Below are 24,511 nucleotides of genomic sequence, written 5' to 3' on the forward strand. Positions count from 1 at the left end.
GTGTCACAGCGATGGAAAAGTAATGCTGGAGTGTGGCATGTTTTGTGCCTTCTACATTGCTGGAACAGCATAAGGAGAGGGAACAAAGCAGCAAGCGTAAGAATTCAGCAGTACTACTAGTTGCATGCTAATATTAATTACAATGGAAAATAATTTCAGTTGTGGCACATGCAGAATATAGAGCACTGAACTGTAATGTTATAGTCTTACTGGCATCAGCGTGAGATCACCTGTAAACAGAATGCACAGATTCCGAACTTCCACAGAATACCAAAAGAATGCTAATAGACTTTTGTATCTGTCCAACCCACTACGTTTCTCACACACAAACTTTCTCATATAGAAGATGTCTCACAATGAAGCGTATAAAGCTTGTGTAGCATAACAAAGCATGTGCTAAAAAGATTCCATTTTCTGTGGAATTGTTTGTGAACCATTTACAATTTCTCATCTGAATTATTTTAAATTACTTGCTCTATAATTTTCACTTAAAATCCTTCATCTGTATCTCATTTACTAGGAGTTCACTATGTACTGAAGTCATTTTGATTGGAGATACATACCCCACCGCCGCATGTCCTCTCACTGGATGAGTGTCGCAATAGTAAGCTACCCTTGTATATTAATCTTAATTTTGTTTCTGCTGCTGTTTTTCACTTCTAACTTATTAATGGAAACAGAATGCAGGTGAGATGACAAACCGAGCATACTTAAGAAGTGAAAAAAACTCTCCCACTGTTATTTTTTTGTTTCAGTTGCCAAAGGCAACACAAACACACCCAGTGAGTATGTGTTAGGAAGCTAAATTCAAGATTCCAGGGCTGACTCTGTTTATAAAATACAATGTTAAAGTTATTTTTTTAAGATATTTTTTCTTACCGTCAGCTTTGCTTCCCTCTTCCATCAAGAGCTTTGTAATGTTGAGAAAGCCTTTGGCAGAAGCCAAATGGAGAGGCCTGTCTCCAACTTCACCACTTGCATTCACATCAGCTCCAAACTTCAGTAAGAGGTGGGTTACCTAAATATTTCATCAAGGCTAATTAAAATATCACATGGAAATAAATCTTTTGACAAAATCAGGTAGAATATTGCATAGGGTAATAATGTATGCGGGCATCTCTTCAAAGTTAAAACAGGGAGAGGAAAGTCAATAGAAAACTCATTTTTAAGTTACATATCTATAAAAATATTAAAATTCTCAAAAGCGAGTGCTCATTCATTCTCTAAAATGTTATGTATGGTAAAGGGCTAGACACAAGATGCATGTATTTCTTTAACTGACCAGTGAGCATAATAAAGCGAATGCCCTCAAAGTCCGCAAGTGTCAGAGCCTTAGCTCCCTTTCTGAACGCTGCCTCTTATCACAAGAGCACCATATGTGCTTTTAGCATAATTTCACAAGACTGTGACTATTTGTTCAGAAGTGGCTTATGGCAAATAAGCGAACTAATCTCTCAGCCCAACAAGCAAGGAGTTTCTTAATGTTACTGCATGATGAGGTGCGTATGTATGAAGAGACAGCTCTCAGGAACGCACCCGTGGTTCACACCCTTGCTGTCACTCAGCCACACAAGAAGAGCATTTTCAATCATCTGTGCATCTGGACTCTGTTCTTTCAAAAGTTTCCCTACAACAACCCCTCAAGGAACTTGAAGTAAAGCGTCACTGAAATGAAAAATACACTCTACCTAGAGGTCACCCTTCAAAACTTGAAAATATCCCAGAATACATGCTTTCAGCCAAAGAAACATATAGGGAATGACTTGCATAAGCCAAAATAGACCCATTATTACGTTTCACATAAAAGGGCTATGCAAGGCAAATGACTGGACTTCTAGATTAACCATATGTCAATTATACTTTAGCAAAAGAAAAAGAATTGGGAAGTTCGATGCCAGCTTTGGTCAGAACTTCACATGCTGTTTCAGTAAGTCTGTGATGTGTGTGAGCGAAGCAAGCACAGTTGGACTTGTCATGTGCACATGATCCTGCTCTCTAAATGATTGTTGTTTCCATTACCTTAAAAGTGGCTACAATTTAGTTTGTGAATTCCAAGGAAAAAACAATAGAAGTGCCACTTAATTATTACAGGGAAGTGATGTTCACTTCCTCGGAGAGGTTTAAGAAAGTATACGCACATTTCTTATGCAAGCTCTGAAATGCAGGATGAAGAAACATCACATGAAATATGCCCTTGGGTTCAAGTCTGTTTGTAGGATACCAAAGCTAATGAGACAATCTTTTGCTTCAAGAGGTCTAGAGGGGAAGATAATAATTTTTGCTGGGGTCCAGCACAGAAGATTAAAAGGTAAACATTTCCTGTTGATATTCAGACTCTTGGAGCACCCAGAGGTTGACTCACAAGTGTAACTTCAGAATGTGAGGCCTTTTCAGGGTAGGACCTTCTGGAATGTAAAGCAAAAACGTCTAACGCTAAACCTATCATAGCCTCACTGTTCCGCTTCTCAGCTCTCTGAAATTCCCCCATGTAGTTACCTGTTCATGGCCATAATACGCAGCAATATGCAACGGGGTGAAAAAAACTGCATCCTGAACATTCACATAAGCTCCATGCTGCAACAGAATATCAACAGCCTGGAAGGACACAAAGAGAGCATTCCAATCAGAAGCACTGTATACATGTGGTCAGCTAGTGAAACGAGATTTCAAAACCTTGCATCACCAGCTCAAAATAAAGCCAAAAGCCCCAAACAAGCAAGCTATAAAGGTGAAGAACTGTGTACAACATGTAAAAGTGATTAACTTACAGTACTTTAACTGAACACTGAATGTCACTGATGCTTCATAAATAAACCTGAAAATGTGTTTGCCAGTAAAAAGACTGCTTTATGAGGTAAAAGGCACAGAAATGACTGTCTGGAGTTTCTCAGAATAACCTTTAATTTTCTTTTAACCATTATGAACAAAGAGCAGTAAACCTATCAGAGGTTTTAGAAGCAGAAAAAAAAACCACCCCAAAACAACAAACCCAAATGAAAGATCCTTTTAAATGTAAATGAGTGAAGGTAAATCCTCAAGCATAATTCCCTCAGCATGTAAAGATTTCGTGGTATTTTAGAAGATAATAGCCCTTTGGCTTCAATAAATAAACCTAAGTGTTTTCTTTCAAATTTCCACTTTTTGGGGCTTTCGGGAGGCCAATGTTTTCCTGGACAGCTATGAATTATCAAACACTGGCTTTCTGAATAGCTGTCAAAATAGAAGTCTGAATGAAACCACTTTGGGTTAACATTTGAAGCCTAAAGGCTGCTCATTTTTTTGAAGCACAAGGGAGTCTTTATGCACACCAAGGGGCTTGTGCCATGGATTATTTGAGTAGTTCTACGTATTATTCAGATGAATGTTAATTTTTGAGTCTAATGATGATGAAAGATGCTGGACTGTGACTCACCCACAGTACAGTGAGCAACTGGGAAGCACCTCCCTGGCAACTGGAAGAAATGGCAAAGAAGGGGAAACGGCCAGCTTTGATGCTACGCTATTTACACCTGCACCACCCCATTGAGACTTCCACTGGTGATGGCGATTCATGCCAACTGCGACGATGCACATTTCTGTCAACTGCTGTCTAAGCTCAGACCACCAAATCATTTCACACCTCCAACAATGGGGACCGTCATTTGAATCCATGTCATTCTCAAGTACTCAGAGAGAATGCAAACCTGTTACCAAGCAACATTAGCGTACAGGGATTATTTCTTTACACAATTTAAATCGAAATACATTTTTCCCATGGGACTGCCTGAATACATTTCCTGTGTAAGGTCCTTTCCCTGCCATATTCAAGTGTGACTATTCCCCATCAGTTTTAGTGATTTCAGGATGATACCAGCGGTAAGCCTGCCCTGGAAGCAGCACTGCAGCGCCGATTTTGTCTCTTCGGAACCCGAAGGCTCCAACAGGCCCAGCACGTTATAGGAGGCACCCAGGTGTTGGAAGGACTAAGCCTTTCCATTGAAGACAGGCTGGAGGAGGTGAGTTCCTATGGAATTATTCTTCAGCACCTCTCTGAGTGCAAATGATGAGAAATGTTGGCCATTTGTGCCCAATACTATTTTCCAGAAGCTAGAAGTATCCTGGGAGCATAGTAGGCAGGGACAGACGCAATTCTGATGTGAATGGGATAAGCAGTAAGCATTGTCTGTGAGTTAGATCACAAACAAGCCCCACAAACATTGATGCTTGTCTTTGGCTGCTGTGGTGGTGCTCCAGAGACACATGAGTTCCAAGCATGGGGCAAGGGAGAAGGCAAGAGCTGGCGGGAGTGAGAAGACTCCTGAATGAAGGCAATCCTGGTGACGAATAGCGTCCCAAGCAGCCATAGCCAGACCCGGCGCATGATACAGAATCACATAACCACTGCGGCTGGAAGGGAGCTCTGGAGATTGTCCAGTCCAATGCCCCCACAAAAGGCAGCATCTCCTAGAGCAGGTGTCTCCAGGCCATGTCCAGTCAGGTTTTGAATATTGTCCAGTGTCTAAGAATGAAGACTCCACAACCTCCCTGGAAAACTCTTCCAGTGTTTGAGCACCTTTGCTGTAAAAAAGCCTTTTCTTCTGTTTAAATGGCATGTCCTCAGTTTCAGTGTGTGCCCATTGCCATCCATCCTGTCTCTGGGCACCTCTGAGAAGAGTCTGGCTCCCTCTTCTTTACTCCCCCCCTCGGGTATTTGTACACATTGATAAGATACCACCACAGCCTTCTCTGCTCCAGGCTGAATGATCCCAGCTCTGCCAGCTTCTCCTCCTATGTCAGATGCTCCAATCCATGAACCACCTTCACAGTCATTTGCTGGACCCACTCCAGTATGTCCCTGTGTCTCTTCTCTGGGAGGCCAGCACAGCACACAGTACTCCAGGTGCCACCTCGCCAGTACTGAGCAGAGGGGAATAATCACCTCCCTCAACCTGCCGGCAGCACTCTTCCTAGTGCAGCCCAGGATGGCTTTACTGCAAGGGCGCACTGCTAGTTCATATTCAGCTTGTTGTCGACCAGGACTCCTACCTCCATTTCTGCAAAGCTGCATTCCAGCTGGTCAGCCCCCAAGGGAAAGTAAAGTTCACATTTGAAAGGGATAGAGACAATGAATCATAGAAAGACTGAGGTTGGAAGGGTCCTCTGGAGGTGTCTAGTCCCCCCTCCTGATCAAAGCAAGGACAAATTTCAAAGATTAGGTTGCTCAGGGCCCTGTCCAGTTGAATTTTGATTATTTCCAAGGATGGAGGTTCTGCATCCTCTCTGGAAAAGCTTCAGTGGTGCACCACTCTCATTGTGAACCCCTCATCCCCTTTATATATAGCCAGAATTTCCCTTGCTAAAGCTCACGTCTGTTGACATCCTTTTGCTGTGCATCCTGTTGCTATGGTTCTTGAAGAAAAGTTTGACTGCATAAAAAAAATCTTATGAAAGATCTCCTGAGGTCTGTAGAGAAGCTGCCTACCCTTATATCAGCTGAAGAACAGCTCAGTAACAGCCTTAGCACAAGCTAAGTGTGTTAATGTGTTCAGGTGGTAAATAAAGAACACGCTCAGTTACTACTTGGTTAATACAACCAACTCCCTCCGTTGTGCATCCCACATCCAGACAATTTTCAGCATACTAGTAGCTTGGTGAACCAGAGGTGGGGAACGCAGGGCCAGATAGCCTGTGATTTAATGGCTTGGCCACTTCCGAGTAATTAATCTTAGACATTTTCCAGCAAACTACTATCATAAAACTGAATTTGCAGATGGTGGCTCTGAAAAGAGATGGCTGGACCTGTAGCTTTTACAAGAATATGGTTGAAACTTCTTTGGATCCGTCTGATTTTAATTTAGGTACGCAACTGTGAGGCACACACTCAGGGATGTGACCACAACTCTGATTATCCTTAATCTCTTTGGAAGGTGGAATTCAAAATTTAGATCCGTCTACAAGCTTCAAGGTGGATCTTCTCGATGATAAACATAAAACCAGATGAATTTTGACACATTTTTCCAGGCTGTAGAAATGGCACCTGTGCTAGCTACTTTGTGATCCCCCAATAAAAAGAATTTTGTGAGTCATATTAAGCAAACTCCACTCAACTGTAAAAGATGAGAGGGGTAGAGAGACAATCTTGATAGTTCCACAGACAAGCTATCTTTCTAAGAAAGAAAATGGAATCTTGGAAAACACTGAAAGTTGTCATAAGCACTACAAGTAGGTAGGTGTGCCGGAGCGATGTATAAGGAAAAAATTGCTTCAGAAAGTAAGGGGAAAATTTCTGATGCAAAAAGAGCTTCAAATTCTTACAGAAAGACCAAAAAAAGATTTTTATCCTCAGGAGACATCTGACTATGACTAAAAGTGCAGCTCCTAACCTGTGGGAAAGGTTCAAGCTGCAGAGAAAGCAGCTCTTGCTGACTTTACTTGGTGGGGCAAGGGGGCAACAGAACGGAGAACTGCAATGGTCAGCTAAGGTCCAGTGAACGTCACAGCCTGGAGGGAAGGGAAAAGAAAGGAGGGGAGGGGAGCGGAGGGGACAGTAGAGGAGAGATCTTTGACCTCTCAATGCCTCAATGTGACTGCATACAGTCAGCAGAGATTTACCGAAGGTAAGTTTTGCCTAACCTGATTGTCCTCCACGATAAAATGACTGGAGTTTTGGGTGAGGGGAGAACAGTGGATGCCATTTACTGTGACTTCAGCATGGTCTTAAACACTGTCTCCCAAATATTCTTGTAGCAAAGCCGAGACCTTACGGTCTGGATGGGTGCAAAGCTAGGTGGGTGGAAAAGTGGTTAGATGATGGGGCTTGGAGGGTAGCAGTTTAAAAGTGGTACTCTGCCTCGGGGTTACTATCAAGTTGAGTACTGCAGGGCTCTGTGCTGGGCCCTGTCCTGTTTGATACCTTTAGCAACAGTCCTGGAGGCAGCAGTGGAGTGCACCCTTGTCATGGTAGCAGAGGACAACTAATTATGCCCTCAGTACACCTGAGGGTGGGGCTGCCATCCAGAGGGGCCCGGGAGGGCTGGAGGAACGGACCGACATGACCCATATGAAGTTCAACAACGACAAACACAAATCCTCTACTGCGACGGCACAGGCTGTGGGAGCCTGGCTGGGGAGCAGCTCTGCTGGAAAGGACCTCGGGACCCCGGTGGACAGCAGGCTGAACGCGGGCCAGCGGCACGGCACGGCAGCAGAGGTGGCCGGCATCTTCCTGGGCTGGCTCACAGGGGCACAGGCAGGAGAATGAGGGAAACAACTGCTCTTTTCCTTGCATAACCAATTTTTAATTCAAAATGATACTTTGAATACTTTGAGCAATACTCTTGCTTTGTATTTTTTTTTTAAATTCTCTTAGGAAATGTTTATTCAGAAGATTTTTGAACATTCAAGTCAATTATGTTCACTTCAGAGACAATTAATTAGGTTACTCTGAAGCTTAGAAGGAGTCAACAAAACAAAACACAGGACAGATGACATAAAGACTTTGTCTTTTGGACAAGGGCAAGGGAGAAGAAATCCTCTAAGAAAATAAAATCAATTATTATCGACTTTTTAGCAGGTGAAATTTAAATGAGAAGACAACTTCAAAAATTAAGGCCTTTGCACCAGTGCTAGCCTCTGTTCGCCTTACACTAAAATATCTAAAGAATCTATCATGATTTTCAGAGTTCTTTTATTAATTAAGCTATTAAAAGAAAAATATAATTAGTGGCAAGCATTTTCCTAATTCCCTCCAATTTAGCAAATGTAGATATGATCAGTCATGTCCTGCAAAGTGTCTTTGCATTAAGTTATTATAAGTCCTAACTCTCTGTGTATCTGTAAGAATTTTAGAACAGCGTCTATCAGACTGAATTAAGAAACTGCTAAAGGGGGTTCTGAATGTTTTAAATACAACTTGCTGATGAATGTACAATTAATTGTCTTTCTTAGGAAAATATCTACTGAAATATTTAATATATGCTCTTCTGTAAGACTTGAGGATAGACATCAGACCAACAATAAGCTTTTGCATGTTCTTTTATCTTAGCTGTTCCAGCCAGATGAAACAGGTCACAGATAAATCATTAATGAAAGATACAGGTACTGGTGTCTTGAAATAAAATGCTCTCCCCAGGATTGATTTTGGTACAGGGTAGCCAAAGAATGTTGGGGTTTTTTTAATATATTTTGCTGATATTGGTAGATGCTAAACACAGAATAGTTTAAATATTTTTGTGCAATATTACTAAAAGATAACTGTTCTGGACAAAGAGATCACTGTGAATTTAACAATACCATAGTTTTAAAACGTCGCATTTACTTTGACTTCTTCTAGCTTAAAAATGGGTCTCACATACATGTGCTGCACAGGACGTTCTCAGGGAGAAAGCACAGCTGGAGAAACGTGTGGTCCAAGTTTGTCACTGTTCGCAGACAAGTTAGCTTCATCAGCTGAAGGCAATCTGCTTTATTGAGCCACAACTCGATGCTTTTTCGCTTGAGTTTGCCAAACACCTCATGTTCCCGCTTGTGGGCTGTAAAAGGTTTCCTTTGCTTCATTCAATCTGGGCGGTTGTTTGGTAGCTATTAAAAATAGCTATCAAATTCAAAACTCGTGAGTTGCAGTCCTCTTCGCCGCTGCCTGGAGCCTCAGACAGGCAAATTCTGAGGATCTTTGATTCCCCGTTATCTTACAGGTGTGCAGCCACGTATATTGATGCTGTGTGAATACCATTTATGCATTCCTGGTTCTAGAATGATTCTGAAAATGTCTGAAAAATTGGTGTCAGATAAAACAAAGGGCTGGGAAGGTGCAGCACTAGCATAAAATGCAGGGGATGAAAGAAGAAAATGGGGACTTTGTGGACCATTTAAATAGGCTCACACAAATTTAATGTTTCAAGGCTTTTTAAATCATTTGAACCTACTCCTATTATTAGCAAAATTCCAGTGAAGACAGGAGGTGGCAAACATGCTGATGTAACATATGACTTGTAAATGAAAAGGGATTTATTACTGTAGAAAATCTGTAAGATGGGACTAACTGCCTTTTCCCCAACAGGCCCTTGCTACAAACACGTTCACACTTCAGATTCTCAGCTTTGCACATTGCAAAAATTAAGTAGCACTGGTTCATTCTGCCTGCAACCCTCAGTCCAGTTCACGCACCCATAGATGTTATAATCTCAGAATGACAACTTTAATTTACAAAATGAAATAGGCAATGATACTGGTTTTCCAGTGCAGTAGTACTGGATAACACATAAATCTGTATGAGGCACATGCATAATTTATTTAGCGATGACCTCCCTGGGCTGGAAACATATAATGTTTTCAAAATAGCAGACTTAATGAGAGGTTTATTAAACTTATTTGGTGATGTTTCTAATATGTTCATCAGCTTATTTTATAATTTTTCATTAATTTTTCATTCTTCCCATTGAGAACTGCAATTTCCATTAACATATAAAATAAGCAAACAGCATAGTTTTGGTGAAGTAAAATACAGCACTGTCACACAGCAGATGAAATATTTATACACCACACCGGCTCAAATGAGTGGAACATCCCATTGACACTGATGGTCTTCAGTGTCCTAATTTCAGAGAACTGATCACTCTAGTGGTTTCGGGTGTGGTGGCGAGTGAAAGCCATAGACTGACTCTTCAGGGAAATGGGGAACAAAGCAATTTTTTCCCCAGTTCTCTCTGTCTTTCTTTTAAATATAGTCAGTCCTCTTCTGCAGCAAAAGACCATTGCAGAGATTGGTGTGTATACCTCTCCTATTTATTTATTTAATGGTATAAATAATTATTTATCTTATTGGAATTAGGAAGATGACCAAAAATGTATTTTCTCTTTCTTAAACTTAGTCTATTTTTTAGGGGGGGTTGAAAAAATTATTCCATATTGCCATGAATATTAATGAAATTGTGGACAAAATAAGTTATTTAACCTAGCAGAGGAGCTTCTCAGCTGACTGAAAATTTCAAAGCTATACAAAGAAGGAAAGAAAAAGCTTGCACTTGGACTATAAATCTTCAGTCCCCAGGCCAGCAGATGAACTGAGTGAGTTATATAGAGTCCCACTCCATATATGGAGAATACTTCTGATAAAGATCTGATCATTCCCAAGAAATAAGGTGCTTTTCAAAACCGCTCACAATAAGTTATTTCTTATCACATTAATGGTCTTATCCTTGTTGGATACTGAGCACCCTTATTTTTCAATAACCTCAGGAGAAGCTGAAGACATGAGACGAATAGCAGGCCTTCCTCTGACATTTGCAAGACGAGGCCCAGACATTAAAAAAATTACTTGGAACCCCAATGGGGAGAAGAGTAGTTTGTATTTTCCACACAGGAAACATTAAATACGTACTCCATAAAAGTGGAAAAGATCATTAAAGAGTTAAGACTCGGGTTAATATCTCCATTAGAATTATTCCACAGAATGATTAGATATGGTGGTTCCTTATCTGATTTTTAGTAATAGGTTATACAAGGGAGGATTTCCATTAAGCTCATGAAAAGAGCTGTGTGTGTACTTGCAGGAATGTCACGATGCCGTGAGCTCAGGGATGTAACGCTGCAACGCAGACACCCCCATCCCCGCTCACTCTCAGCCTCGCCAGTGGGCAGACACACCGAGGAGCCTCTGGCGTTCTTCCACCTGGAGAGCTGACCTTCAGACAGAAATGGCTAGCTTGCCCCGCTAACGTGCTTCCTTGCTCACTGGCTAAAACAGATGCTACAGCTCGATTTGTCCCCTGGTCGCTGTTGGAGTTGCTGACTGAAAGACTGAAGACTAACAGCTTTTTAATTGAGTTCCTTGGTGTGATCACCCATAAATTGTTTTAACCTTCTTTAGTTTAACCTTCTCCACACACACACTCTCTAGGTAATGCAAGGTCGTCACCAACTGTATCTTTATGCATCCTGTCGAAGTGCAAACATACCTGTTGGATTTAAATCATTTTGGAACCAGTTTGGAGGCTGCAATGGAAAGCTAAATTCTCCAGTATCCTCGGTTGCCCATGGTGGCCCACAAGTCTGGGAAAGGTCCCGGCACACAAAGTACACATACACCCCCCAACACAAATACATATACACAGACATAGACATATATATAGATATACATATATGTATACATATACACATAGGCTACCTATATAGTCCTTAAGAGGGTGAAACAAGATAACATATATTTCCATTAAAATTGGTGAGAACTTTTACGTTGACACAACTTCTCTCCTTTGTGTGATTTACCATGTACTCATGACGCTAACTGGCGCTAAAGCTGTTGCTCCAGTACACCTCTGCCTCCTTCACTCTCACAATTAGGCAGCCTTTTGCAGCCAAGCTGTACTAAGAACACTTACTAAGGGTATACTGTTCTCGCTGGCACTTGCAAAGGTACTGGTACGCAAGCTGTTCAGAGCCGGGTTTGCAAAGTGTGGCTTGTTTCTCCCAGTGACTACTTTACTCTTGGTGTATACTCTTATTTGTATCAGTGTCCACAGACTCCAAAGAGCTTTGAGCCCTGCAATGCCTACTGTGATGCTAGGTACTGCCTCTGCCTATGTATACATGCAGTTAACACACCAGGTGAAATACTCAAAGCTATTACGTGCAAAAATTTGCAAAGGGTGCCTGGTGCATGTTCAAAAGCTTCAAAGTAATCCAGATATGTAATTAACTTCATTGCAAATTAAAATCCTAACTGAAAATTCCAGTAGGGATCTGTCCGCGTCTTTGAAAGCCTAAATAAAACAGAAAATCTGGCATCTAGTTACTGGCCCAGAGATCTGAATAATTTCTTCAGACCAAAAAGAAATAGTAAGTCAAAGAAAATCTAAACTGCATGAATGAAGAAGTATCACCTCTCCCCAGCTGACCTTCTGTGGCTAGCCTCACAGTTTCTCAGACCAGGTATTTAAATGTTGGTAGAGTTCTTGAGACAGTATAGAAAATTTCTAAAGAGTCATTATTTCCCCAACAAAACTGCCTGTTTGAAAGGAGACGTCTTTTCTCTCTTTCAATGTATAATTAGGTAACTATTTCTATATGCATATGTATAGCAAAGAGTTTGCGTGTGTATGTGTATAAGCTGGTTGACTGAAAATGAGGCAGAAGAGATGGCTTTCTTTACATCAATAAGCCCAGTGACTGCTTTAACTTGGGAGTTCATAAGACATGTCTTGCCGTGTACATACATGGAGGTTCTTCTTTTCTGTTGAAAACTGCACACGCGTTTTGTTCATCATCCAGCCAAACTCTTATACTCGAAGTGAATTTATAAGTCTAAGACACACGGCCAAATTCACAGCTTAAAGGCAAGTATTAATATCATCTGTGTTTTCTCCTTTGTACTTAGTTATTTTTTCATGCATTTGTTGCTGATTATCTCTCTTTAAAGAATTCTGATGTTTCTGTCTCCATAAATTAGTCCAGCACTCTGTATAAGTTAAAACTTTTACTCAAGTAGAGGACAAAATCTTTGATTGCTTAATGGACCCAAAGGAGATAAAAAGCAAAGTATCTGAATTCATGAGTACGTTTACAGTCATAAACCCTTCATTACCAAGGTAATTTTGCACACCCAGTACTTTAAGAGAGTAAAAAAAAATAAATAAATTACACTGAGTGAGCTGTTGCCAGGGTGACAGAAATGAGATGATGTGTGAAATGACTGAACTGAGGTGGTAAATGATAAGAAAACAGATTCATGACTGACAGGGTGACTAGAAAGGGAAGGGCCTGATTTATAGGCATCTAGGGAATCTCATCCCTCTCTTCCTTACCCTGCTCCCTAGAGTGATGTCTCCAACCCATAGGAGAGTTATCAATATGGATCCTTGAGATGCACGCTAGACTTACCCTGACAACAGTTTTCTCTGCGCTAATCCTAAGTATAAAATAGCTCTAAACTGAGAACCTCTGTCCCTTTCTGAAGTGAAAATCACAGAGCTGTGAAGCAGAGCCCGTGACACCTAGAAGAGGGAAAAAACCTCTTTTACTGTGCTTCCTTCACACTCAGAAAGACAGTATTTGGAAGTCTTGCTCCATAGCCAGGTTCAGAAATTCTGACATGTATGAGTCAGTGTGTTTCATCATGCAGCTACGGGTTAGCACTTCTGCTACTAAAGACATTTATATAAAGGTAAGAGGTGTAGAAACAGATCTCTGTCCTTTGTGCATGTTTGTTCAATGTAAAAGTGCACAGATGTGGTTTTCCCAAAACGTACAAAACATTAAATGAAACTTAGCTGTACTAAACCAATTCTGAGTTCTGTTTTGAAAGGCATCAACCTAACATCTAAAATCAAATGACCTGCTAATATTAGCACTCACTTATATGATTTCTTGTACAGAAAAAGAGAACCGTACCTTATGATGACCAGCGATTGTGGCAATGTGAAGGGCTGTCAAAGCTCCATACCCAACTTGCTGAATGTCAGCTCCACCATGCAGCAGCGCTGTTACCAGTTCTGCATTGTCCTAAAAGGCACGCATTTAAAACTTGTTATTTCTGGGACACGGCTCTAACAATTGCAGGGAGGGAGCCAAAGAGAGCTGTACATGCCTAGGTCTCCCCAGCTGTTGCACTGCTGCATTTCAAGAAAAGGGGCTGACCATGGCCCCAGGAGCACATGAGTGCAAGGAAAGGAGTGGAAGGAAGATTTGTCCCGGGCGCCAGAACTCTCTCTTTTGCTATACTAATGCCTGCATCTTTAAAACCAGCCCCTATTCTGATTTTATGATGTCTTTAAAGATCTCTCAGTCTCCAAGCCATTATTAAGTGCTCACACAAACTGTTTAAATGTCAAAACATTATGGTACCTAACATAGAAGAAAGGCATCTGAAGAGTTCCCAGGATAAATATATAGTATATACGTATAGTATATAGTAAATATATAGTACGTATGCCAAATTCTGAACTGTAAGCTTGTTTTTCGTATCATTTCACTTCTTTCCTGTTGTAACACAATTTTTGCTACAACTTCTTCCAGGTATACAAACAGCAATGGGCACTGTCAAATGACAGTAATAAAAATAAAATTGAGAAACACATTAAGAGTCGTAATGCCCAGGCAAGATGACGATTAACAAATTCTCCTTTACAAACAGTGAAATTAAACACAGAGAGTGAAATGCTTTGTTTGCAGACATCGGCAGAACTCGCAGAGAAGCCATCTTTCTCACCATCACTTGTTCTGACTGCACCAACTAGAGCTATCATAATTTTAACTTCTGGGGGATCTGCCTTCCATCATCCAGCCCAGAGATGAGCCTTCTCCAATTCATTTTCATTGTTTCCTAAGAAGAAATGCAGATAACACAGAGGGAAAAGAGATGCTAAAAGCCCCAAACGTCCTTATTGTTCTCTATCTCTTCAGAGCAGACACTAAAAGAAGGGCAAGAATGAACCAATGCCAGAGGAGCAGCAGTTAAAATACGTCTGTGAAAGCATAACATTTGTTCATATTGAAATGGTTTTCTTATTTTCAGGAAATATTAGGAATTTCTCTTCGATAACAATGGATAAAATAAAAGTTTATATCACTTTTCCTACCAAATAGTTTTAGACCCTGAAACACGGTACTTCGTTGCATAATTGATTGGATAGTATGCAGCCTGTGAAGACAGGCTGAGTGAATTATTTTGAAATGTTCTGTTGTAATTAGTGACTCAGTCCAGCTCACTGTTATGAAATGCCACAAAATATGCAGCTTATAGATAAGAAGAAGTGAAGGCATTTCACAAGAAGTTTCCCTGTCTCAATCTACATTGCTTTATTTTTCTGAGGTATCTCTAGGCTCCTTTATATTTTACTTAGAGAAGAACTATAATACAACAAAAAAGCTGTCATTGTGTAATATGTAGTAAATCTTAAAGTCTTAAAATGTCACTTACGGGAGAAACGCTATATTGCATTTTATTTTACATCCCCAAACTCACACTAGTTTGCTTAGCTTTGTGCAACCTGGAAAAGATATTGCATATTTTATCACATGACTCAAGTGATTAAATAAGTTGCTGATATAGCTTTTTGCCTAAGTGGATGTGAGGGATTTATCAACTTTACAGTGCAGGGAAAACAGACAAAACAAGATTTCACAGCAAAATGAAAACTATTCCCAAGTAATGAAAACATCCTAAAAATCTGTTATAAAAGTCCTATTAAACAAAGAATTCTTTTTTCAATTAAATTAACAAATGGAAACCATTCACTGGGATTAACATTAAAGGAAGGCAGAGAAATTCTTCTAGGCAATTGGCTAATTATGCAACACTGCACATAGGGGAAAGTTTCTTTTATGATTGCTGTAAACTATCACTTAATTCCGTGATGTATAAGATTTGATTATTGTCATCATATTACAGCTTGCATATCTAAACGGTACCAGTGGTTGTAAAACTAAACTAACATAGGAATTACAAGATGTAATGCAAGATATAGCAAGTGCTCATGGTATATTAACTAGGAGAGGAAAGTAGCTTATGGTGCAGATACACAGAGTTTAGCCATGGAGCTGCAGAGCATAAGGCATCCGCAGCATCCACAGCATATCATAACTATTAGGTGTCTGGCTGCATGATTGAGTCTTCAGCCTAGTTAATGACCAGCTCTCCACACACACCTGGGGCAAATTCAGAGTTCCAGTGATGGGATTCATGAAATCCAGTGTTTGGAGCAGGAAATTGGCTTAGCTTGTCCATAGCAAACACTGGAAATACGGGGGTGTCTTTCTTTCCATCTTGAGACAAAATTACAAAGCTGCTGCTTGCATCTCTTCTTTCTTTCCACTCCTATCCTGCTCTACAACAGCTAAAACACTGGGGCTTCAGTGTCTTCCTTGCACAAACAATGCTCATGACCGTATGCCGTGTGTCTCAGGCAATACGGTCATTGCTGAACCCATGTTAGGCTTTCCCCTCCCTCTCCCTCTCCCGATGCCCCCCTGTTCACTTCCATGGGAAGCTGGATGCGTGCTCGCTCCAGGACAGCGGTGGCCTGCTGACTGGCACTGGGAGTTGGAATTCTCCCCAAGGGAGACTTTGGTCTTCTCTCTGGACAAATATTGTAATTACCAGATTATTACCTAATAGAAGGCAAACCATCTCCGCTTCCACAGGTGCGCTTTTGGAGGAGAATGACCGTGACTGTGATGATTCCTGATGCGTTTAGAATTGAGTATTTGGATTAAAGACCACCTACCACGTCTGCGTCCTCTTGCAAGAAAGAGAGTGAGGAACGCCACTTATGGATCAAGAGAGGCACACAGGTGCCAACTTAACCTTCTATCAGCGTTGAACATACGGCAAATCAGAATGGTATCTGCCATGAGAGCTTTGCAGAAGAAAGAGGCTGTTATGACCTTGTGGCACTTCTGGGAGGTATAAGGGTTGAACATTACAGTCTAGAATGTGAACTACATTTGATCTGAGTTCCTTCTAAAAAGCTAAGTGCTTTTGGGGCTAGTCTACACGTGGATTGAGTTTCTAAGATGCTCCATCTCAAAATAAGAATCATAAAAAATCTTTAGGAAAATGCTGTCTTTGTCCACTTTATTCCTTGCTACTGCTATTGTTGAGTCTTAAAAGAGAAATACAATAGTGAAGAAAATTAATATTGAAGCTGAATGTGGAACTTGAGGAGGAACAAGAAAAAAGAAACAAAAAAGAGGGAAAGTGTAACATAAAATCCTTTGAGATTTTTTCTATTAATAGCTATAATAATAAAAAGAACAGTCCTCTATCTTGAGTTGCATTGCATGATTTAATCAATATTTCTAAAGCAATATCATATCCTGATGGACAACATTGAAAAAACACGTGCTGATTTCCCGTGCATGGGCTCTTTATAGGTAATTCTCCTATGTTCACTGTAAATGTGAAATTTATATTTTCACCTGAAGTAGCAACTAGAGACTTCAACTAGATAGTTCAGACAAATAAGTTGCTCAGTTCTGATTTCTTTTCATCAGTTCTATTCAAAATAATTTACCTTATAAGCTGCCAAGTGCAGAGCTGTAAATCCATTTCTTGTTAATCTGGATGGGCGCAGTCCTTTTAGCATGAGAGTTCTAATATGTGATTTGTTACCTTTAGGATGAAAATTGGAAACCAAAATCATTCATAGAAAAGAATGTACAGATGAAGTAAGAAACTTCTGCGTGAGTTTGAAGGCAAAGAGAAATAGGTTGCTTATCTGCTGACCTGAGGCAAGTCATAAAATATACCTCGTGAAACCTCCAAATGGAATTAGGCACCATCTCCTTATCCACTGGGACAGTGGCAGATCTGGCCATGTACTCATGGCTGGCTCACTGTTTGGTCACACTTTAGTAAGGATTTGTTAAGGATAGTTGAACTTCTAAAGGAGCAAACTGCTCTTTTAACATCCAGACCATGCTGCAAAGGACTCCACAAACTAGCAGGTGCTTCCAGAATCTCTGGTTTCTCAGACACTTAACTCTTTCGCCCTTTCAGAACAGAAGCACTGCTCTCCCTCTGTACACAACATTACTACAGGGACAGTGGTTTTGAGGCATGCTAATGCATGTCAGCATGGGCAAGCAGCTTTACTCCCACCTTTCTGACGCACAGTGATGATCTCAAACATGTATCTGCCTTCTGAATACTTCTGACAGTAATGAAGGACAATGTCAGATCTAATACCTTCTCTCCCTCCTTCAAGTGTTCACATACTGTACCTAATTCATGAACGTTGTATGTTTTCTTAAACTTCCTCTCTGCAACCCCACCAGTCGCGCTAATGCTACCAGGTACTGATGTCATCTTTGGATTTGATCTTGCGCTCTCTGAAATTAGGTGTAATTTCAGCAGTGCAGGATCGGGTCCTCCATCATGATAGCATCTAGGATTGAGCAAATGCTTTATGCATGTTATTATTAGGTACTTTGCAGAGCTGAAGGCTTAGGGTAAAATTCTCTTTGTCTCCTTCAACCAATTCCGGCTGAAAATTGTATCACAAGTGCAAAGTGTGTGCATGAACTAATGACTCGCTACGTGGATAACAGAGCAGCACTGTGGATCGGAGTGGAAACTTCCAACATTAGTGTGTTTTTATGAGATCCCAGAAGACATCTTGCACTCTTTTTTTATGTACTCTGATTTGCTATCTGCAAAAATCCGATCAGCTGATATTTTTCACTAAAGCATTTCAGTTACTCTTCTTTTATTCACCATGAAACAAAATACAGGTATTTTCATTATACTAGAAAAACAGATGTTGTGTGTATGGCAAAGGATTGCCAAAACTAGCTCCCTGGCCTGACGTCTATACCATGTACTCAAGAGAGAAATGTAGAGCAATACTGTGTGATGAGTATGGATTGACTGACTAATAGGTATAACAAGTAATTTCGAATTAGTATCCCTGTGGTAAAACATGCTACGTTATCAACCACAACTTTTCTTGGAGTGAAGAATCAGCTATAATGGGGCTTAGTGTAACTTGATTCAACCCCCTTGGCATTAGAATTGAGAGCAATGCTTACAGACGCGTATCCAACTGTCAACATGGACAACACAGAAAGAAATTCACTGAAAATATAATCTTCCTGACAATTATTAGACAGAACAAATCCATAGCCATGTAAATAAAATGTTTAAAGAACATCATATTTCAAATACATACCCCCACATATGCAACATAAATGAAGAAGAGAGAGACCATTTTCTGTGCGGTAATTTAAATTGACTTTGCAGAAGGCTTCATCAGAGCTGAAAAAAGAGATTTTACAGATGATTACTGTTTTCATTCTTTAGCAGAGTTTCTTTCATTTGGAAAAAAATTAAAACAGAAATCTCAATTATTTTTTTTTTTTTGAGACACGAGGCTTATTTTATACCAGTTTACACTCTGTAAATCTAGGAATACTTTACTGATAACAAGTGAGTAGTCCAGATTTATTGTTTTCTGAACAATCCTGCTATTCAGTCACAGTATATACATTCTAAAATCAGCTAAATTAGAGAGAAAAAAAAGAGGAAATTTAGAATATAAAATTTTAGAAATACAGAAATTTAAAAATATAAATAATACATACAAAACCAGTTTCTTTATTGACACAATAATAACTAAGAAATATTTTAAAAATCCATGTATTTGTTCTAAAATTATGAGCAGGACATGCACAGAACTAGAGGCAAAAAAGCCAAGTCAAAAGAAAGACCAGAAAAAAACCTTTCAGAAAATAAGTTTATCTTCCCCAAATGAAATCGCACAAATGCTATACAATCCGTGCATGGAAACATTTAGATGAAAACACTCCAGAAGCACACACACAGCAGGAAGGTAACCAAAGCACCGACAAAAAAATCGGCAATGATGAAAAGAAAAATGTTTCTAAATCATTCTGAGGAATGAAGTATTCTTTCTAGAAGTCACATTTCTGGATTTGCAGTTCTAACGGCGCAATAAGCCCTAAGAAGACCTGTGTCTGCGCTCTGAGAGGACAGGACAGGACAGGAGGGGCTGGAGCGCGGCAGGGGCGAACCGTGCCAGGACGGGGCTCTCCCCTCTGCTCACAACACCCGTTGCTGGCCGTATAGTTAAGGCATCAGAAGGAGCACGGCCCCGTAACGCTCAGCAGGCTGGTGTGCTTTTATAGCTCTGCTTTGGTTTATCGCACTGGAATGCGATATATTAAAACAGAATTTTAAAATCATTTATAGATGCTCATTTTGACTTCCCATTAACTTGTTGCCAAGTATTTCTGATTTTGATATAAACAATTAAAATATTACAGTTTGTACTCACAGCCTACTAAGGAAAGGCATGTTTGCAGCACTTAGCATTCTCAGAAAACTAAATGTCACTTACATATTGTGACACTGACAAAATGAAACTCAATTTAATGTTTCATTTTCTGCCACATTTTTGGTACAGTGTCACGTTTTTATATAGCTTAATGATTTCATAGTGCTTTCTAGGCCACACAAGGATGAAATGAATAATTAAAATGAAGTAATTATTATTAATACATTTCTAATATAATAACTCTTAAAAAGGATCCATACCAAATTTGACTCATGAAAAGACATTCAGAATATGTATTTGATGCTCTGTTCTTTACGAGAGTGCGGTGACCTCTCATAGCTAGAGCTATACCCACCTCTGCTCATAGGTCCTGTCTAAATACGCATTATAGCTTTACTTGAAAGACTCCTGAATGACTGAACTGTCACATTTATTTTTTAAACAGCAAAGAGAGCCTCTGAAAAGTGTGAAGGAAAGTGATCACTCTATTTTTACTTACAGATTGACAAATGATTACCATACTTGAACATTTTAGCTTCTGTCGTTGAGTCTCGTGGGTTTCCTTTAGCACAGATTGAATTGTTACTGCTCCATCAAACATTCTAAGTAATTACATTTGTTGACAATTACATACACATAGCAATTAATATTTTTGTGGAGAATGCAGATTTCAGTCTGTCAATAGAAGTTTGGGTTTTTTTCCATTCAGTATCAGTATAATAATAATCATGGTTTAGCAGAACACTTAGATTTGTATATCTAGAAATCCATTCCGAGTGAGTAGCACTATTAAACACAGTTAAAACAGTTACAATTAAAAATAAGGTTTTAATATTTCTCTCTCCTTTTAAAATATAAACCTATGCAAAGTTCCCCTTAGCAAGATGCTCCCTGTTAAGCAAGGTGACACTTAGGCCTTTTCCTTCAATAAATATTCCAATAACTTATTCTTTAAATAGAATTTAAAATGCAGACAAAGCCAGACACTTGTCTTCGCTTCTGTTCTCTTAGTTGAGTCTATCCTAAAAGAAATCCTACTCGTTCAACGTGCGCTATCATACTAAACCAGGAATAAAACCTGTGCTTTCACATTGTTCTTCAAGAAGCGTGACAAAATTAATTTGGAAATCGATTTTTTTTCCGGCTTTCATTTTGAAATAAATAATTTTAACTTCCAGAATTTGAAAATACCGTTTCCAGTTTAGTGGCGTGGTCTGAGAGCTATTACATTGCAAAGTGAGCCACTATAGGGCCCGGAGCGTGTTCTTTAGAGGGCAGGCTCCCAGACGGGCGCCCTCTGTGCTGCGGCACCCAGCGCCCTGACCCCTGCAGCCGCTCGGGCAGCGGCGGACGGAGGAGCACCCATGCAGTGGTGCAGGGGGCGCGTGCCTCCAGGGGTGTCCCTCCGCGGAAGAACACGGTGCTCTGAACTACAGACATACGAAGTATTGTGCTGGTAAGTAAAGAATTTAGTGATTCTAACTCCAATGAAAGGACATTGTAATTAAATATTAAAAACATAAAAATTAAATATTAAATACATAAAAATTAAATACTTTCCTTGTGAGAAATTTTGACAATTTTTTTCTCATTAAAATTAGCTTTTTGGAAAAAACTTTCTCTGTCAGAAAGACCACTCCGATGGAAACTCCTGACCACCTCTTGTCAATACTGAGTGTTTTATGTTCAGGAGCAGTGCATGATTTGAAAAGGATATGGGCCTGATAAAAGTAGAGCATAGCATTTATTTATAAATGAAAAAATGGAACTTATTTTGCCAAAACTGTGTGCCTCAGTAGATTAATTCTTACATCAGTCTAGATTTTCATATGCGTTCCTCAGAAGATGGGTATCACATGTTAAGGAAGCCCATTCTTTTATGTCCTAAATGTAAACTGCTTCTGTATGGAACATTTTTTTCACACATTATAGTCACGTTTACCTTTGTTCGGTGACAGCCCTTCGTCTGGCACTTCCACTTTACTAATGTGGAAAATGTTTTGCTCAGTAAAAATAAAATCTCATTCTTCAAACTTGTTTTATCTTTGTGCAATTCTTCTCTGACATACTGTGATTAATGATAGTGATATAAGGCTCAGCTATTCTTCAGATTTTCCTTCAGGGGCAATTGAGGGAAAAATAAATTCCAGGTTCTGTGAAACCAGCCCTTTTAGTTAACTTGTCTTTGCTGTAACGGGTCGGCTGTGCCTGGCTGTACACACCACACATACTGATGCACGGCCCTGACTGCATGGGGGATGGACTGCTTTGTTCGAAGGACGAACTCTGCAAGTCTCAAAATCACAGAACTTTATTCTGCTGTAAAGTCATGTCTCCTGCTCCAATTTTTGTCTTTAAAATTACATTAAATATTCATATTCTTAGCACTTAATGTGTGGTTAAGAATCCGGGTTTTACCATTTTATCTATTTTTATCTAATTTTCCTCTTCTCCCATTTTGAAAAGTAGTAATATAAAGTGTCAGTTTGTTTTATTAATGATATTCAATTTTAGTATGATTTGACTTATAAACTGGCAAAATTTTAATGTTTTTGTGGGGAAATATTGCAAGGAAAGTTATATATATTCATATATAGAATGTTTCTGTCTGAAGAAACACATTAGCAAAACTGAAAAGTAGACACCAAAATCAGACATCCTGTTAAAGCTAATTAATTTACAAAAATATACAGGTGTTTGTTGTAAAATATTGGCATTAGTAATTACCAGCCACTAATTTTGGTACTATGCTGTGGGACTCTGGCCCAGAACTGTAATGACACATCCCCAAAAATAGACATTAAAGAACATGAGTTCCATACATGAGACACTCCTTCCATAAGAAAACACCTGAAACTGAAAATACTATTTAATAGCAAATACTGATTTGAAAGAAATTAATAAACACGTTTCCAGAATATTTTACCTAAAAACATGCTTCAGTTCTGTCATCTCCTTCTCCTTGATTTGCAAGTCATCTTCTAATCGTTCTATGACTATAGCATATGATTCACTCACTTTCTTCTTCCATTCATCTAACAACAAAAAAACCCCGAATCATAAAACACTTCAAAACACATCAAATCAGGAACACAAATGATAATGTCCCAGTAACCAAAGCACATGATTTTTAAATATACAATTGTTCACTCTTTCATATATATTTCTAGTAAAGTATTAAGGCTATTAAACTGTTCTTGCTGCAATAATTATAGACATGTATATACTGATTTCATAGACAACTAATACATATGAATACTTATCAGAAATATTTTTAACTTGAACAAGAGAAAACTTAACCATTAGGTTGCATTTGTTAGCTCTTATTTCCTAAATCTTAGCATAGACACACAGCACAAAAAAATAGGAAGTTTAAAGGATTTTCTAATGGGGTATGAGTTAAATCTGCACAATAATTTCAGTTAATATAATCTTACACGACTGCATAGCGAAATTTAGTTTACTAGCTTTTTGTCTTCTTTTAGTGACTGTATATGTGGTTTGGGTTAAGGCATTCTTGTAAACCAAGAACAATACAATACCTTATCCTTGAACTCAAGAGTAAATTAGCAATGAGTTATTTCCTGAAATATCATTTGCGTCTTGTAGATAGATGTATGGTACATTGCATTTAAAAAAGGAACATTAATTACCAGTGCAAGTTTGGGTTGGTCTAGATTTATAATTTCCCATTTGTCCAATATATCTTCTTTGTTTCAGCAAAGTTCTTGCAGTAATGTGATTCCTTGTTCAAGAGCAGTGACAGTCCTACTGAAAAATACTTTTGATAGTCTCTGGCTAAAAATAAACCCTGTGCCAAATGGAATGTCATGCAACAATGACACGGAGCAAAACTGCCTGTCCCGTCAACTGTAAAAAAATAATAAGGTACCTAACCAGCTTGCTTAAAAATCTACTGTCTATTTCAACAGGAACATTTGCTTTCATCTGTTGAATACCTAAACCTGGTGGGAAGCGGGTAATTTGGCAGCTCGCTACCGATTTTGTAGAGAAAAGGAATTTAAGAAGCTGAACCCCAAGCATGCTTTCAGGATCCCCAAGGAGTGCTGGGGGTCCCCAGTCTGGAGAGGCCAGAGAGGATCTCAGCTTGTAACATGAAGATGAATCCCAACACAGGGGATGGCTTCGGAGCATCTGGGGACTTTACTTAGGAAGTGCAAATTGTGTTGCATCAGAGAGTACAGACTTTTTGCAGTTTGGCAATATCTGTACATGTTGTTATGTCAGGGAAGTCCCGCTGAATTAGGCTAGGAAATGAGCTGGCTGTCAGGAGTTCAGTCCGCTCACTTTGTGTACAGAACCGCCGCAGAGATTCGCGCTCCTGGCCCCAGCAGGCAGCAGCAGCTCGGCTGGCTGAGCCGGCTGTCGGACCGCTCGTGACCCGCTCGTGAAGGATGGGCCCTGGGCTGGGCACCGCTTACAAAGAAAGGAAGAGATGCTTGAGATCGTTTTGCTCCTGCTCCTGCTTTAGGCAGGGTTTCTCCAGAGACGAACAAGGGCACAATCACGCTGCTTTGTTCATATTTCAAGCAGACCATACACAAGACAGCTGAGGACCAGGATCTACACAGATATGCAACTAAATCCTGTGCTCAGTGTAATTTGTCCTGTTAGCATTTTATCTCGGATCCACTGTCACCGCAACGTAGTAAAACCCCCATGATCCGCCTCGCTGGAAGGGTGAACTGAGCAAACTGGGCCCCGTGTGTGTATGCACACAC

General features: G+C 39.8%; 1 protein-coding gene across 1 annotated transcript in view; it reads right to left on the minus strand.

Annotated features, from left to right (window-relative positions):
• The window catches only part of LOC104285494 (serine/threonine-protein kinase TNNI3K), an 89,931-nt gene extending 66,469 nt beyond the window's left edge, over window positions 1-23,462 (minus strand). The window contains exons 1-7 of the mRNA XM_009883958.1: window positions 23,423-23,462; window positions 22,696-22,804; window positions 18,645-18,730; window positions 16,989-17,086; window positions 13,366-13,476; window positions 2,497-2,595; window positions 880-1,018 (exon numbers count right to left, since the gene is read on the minus strand). Of these exons, the coding sequence (XP_009882260.1) occupies window positions 880-1,018; window positions 2,497-2,595; window positions 13,366-13,476; window positions 16,989-17,086; window positions 18,645-18,730; window positions 22,696-22,804; window positions 23,423-23,462 (682 nt within the window). The remainder of the gene's footprint in view (window positions 1-879; window positions 1,019-2,496; window positions 2,596-13,365; window positions 13,477-16,988; window positions 17,087-18,644; window positions 18,731-22,695; window positions 22,805-23,422) is intronic.
• Between the last annotated feature and the right edge of the window lie 1,049 nt (window positions 23,463-24,511).

The sequence above is a fragment of the Charadrius vociferus genome, unplaced genomic scaffold, assembly GCF_000708025.1.
Source record: "Charadrius vociferus isolate BGI_N301 unplaced genomic scaffold, ASM70802v2 scaffold423, whole genome shotgun sequence".
NCBI lineage: Eukaryota > Metazoa > Chordata > Aves > Charadriiformes > Charadriidae > Charadrius > Charadrius vociferus.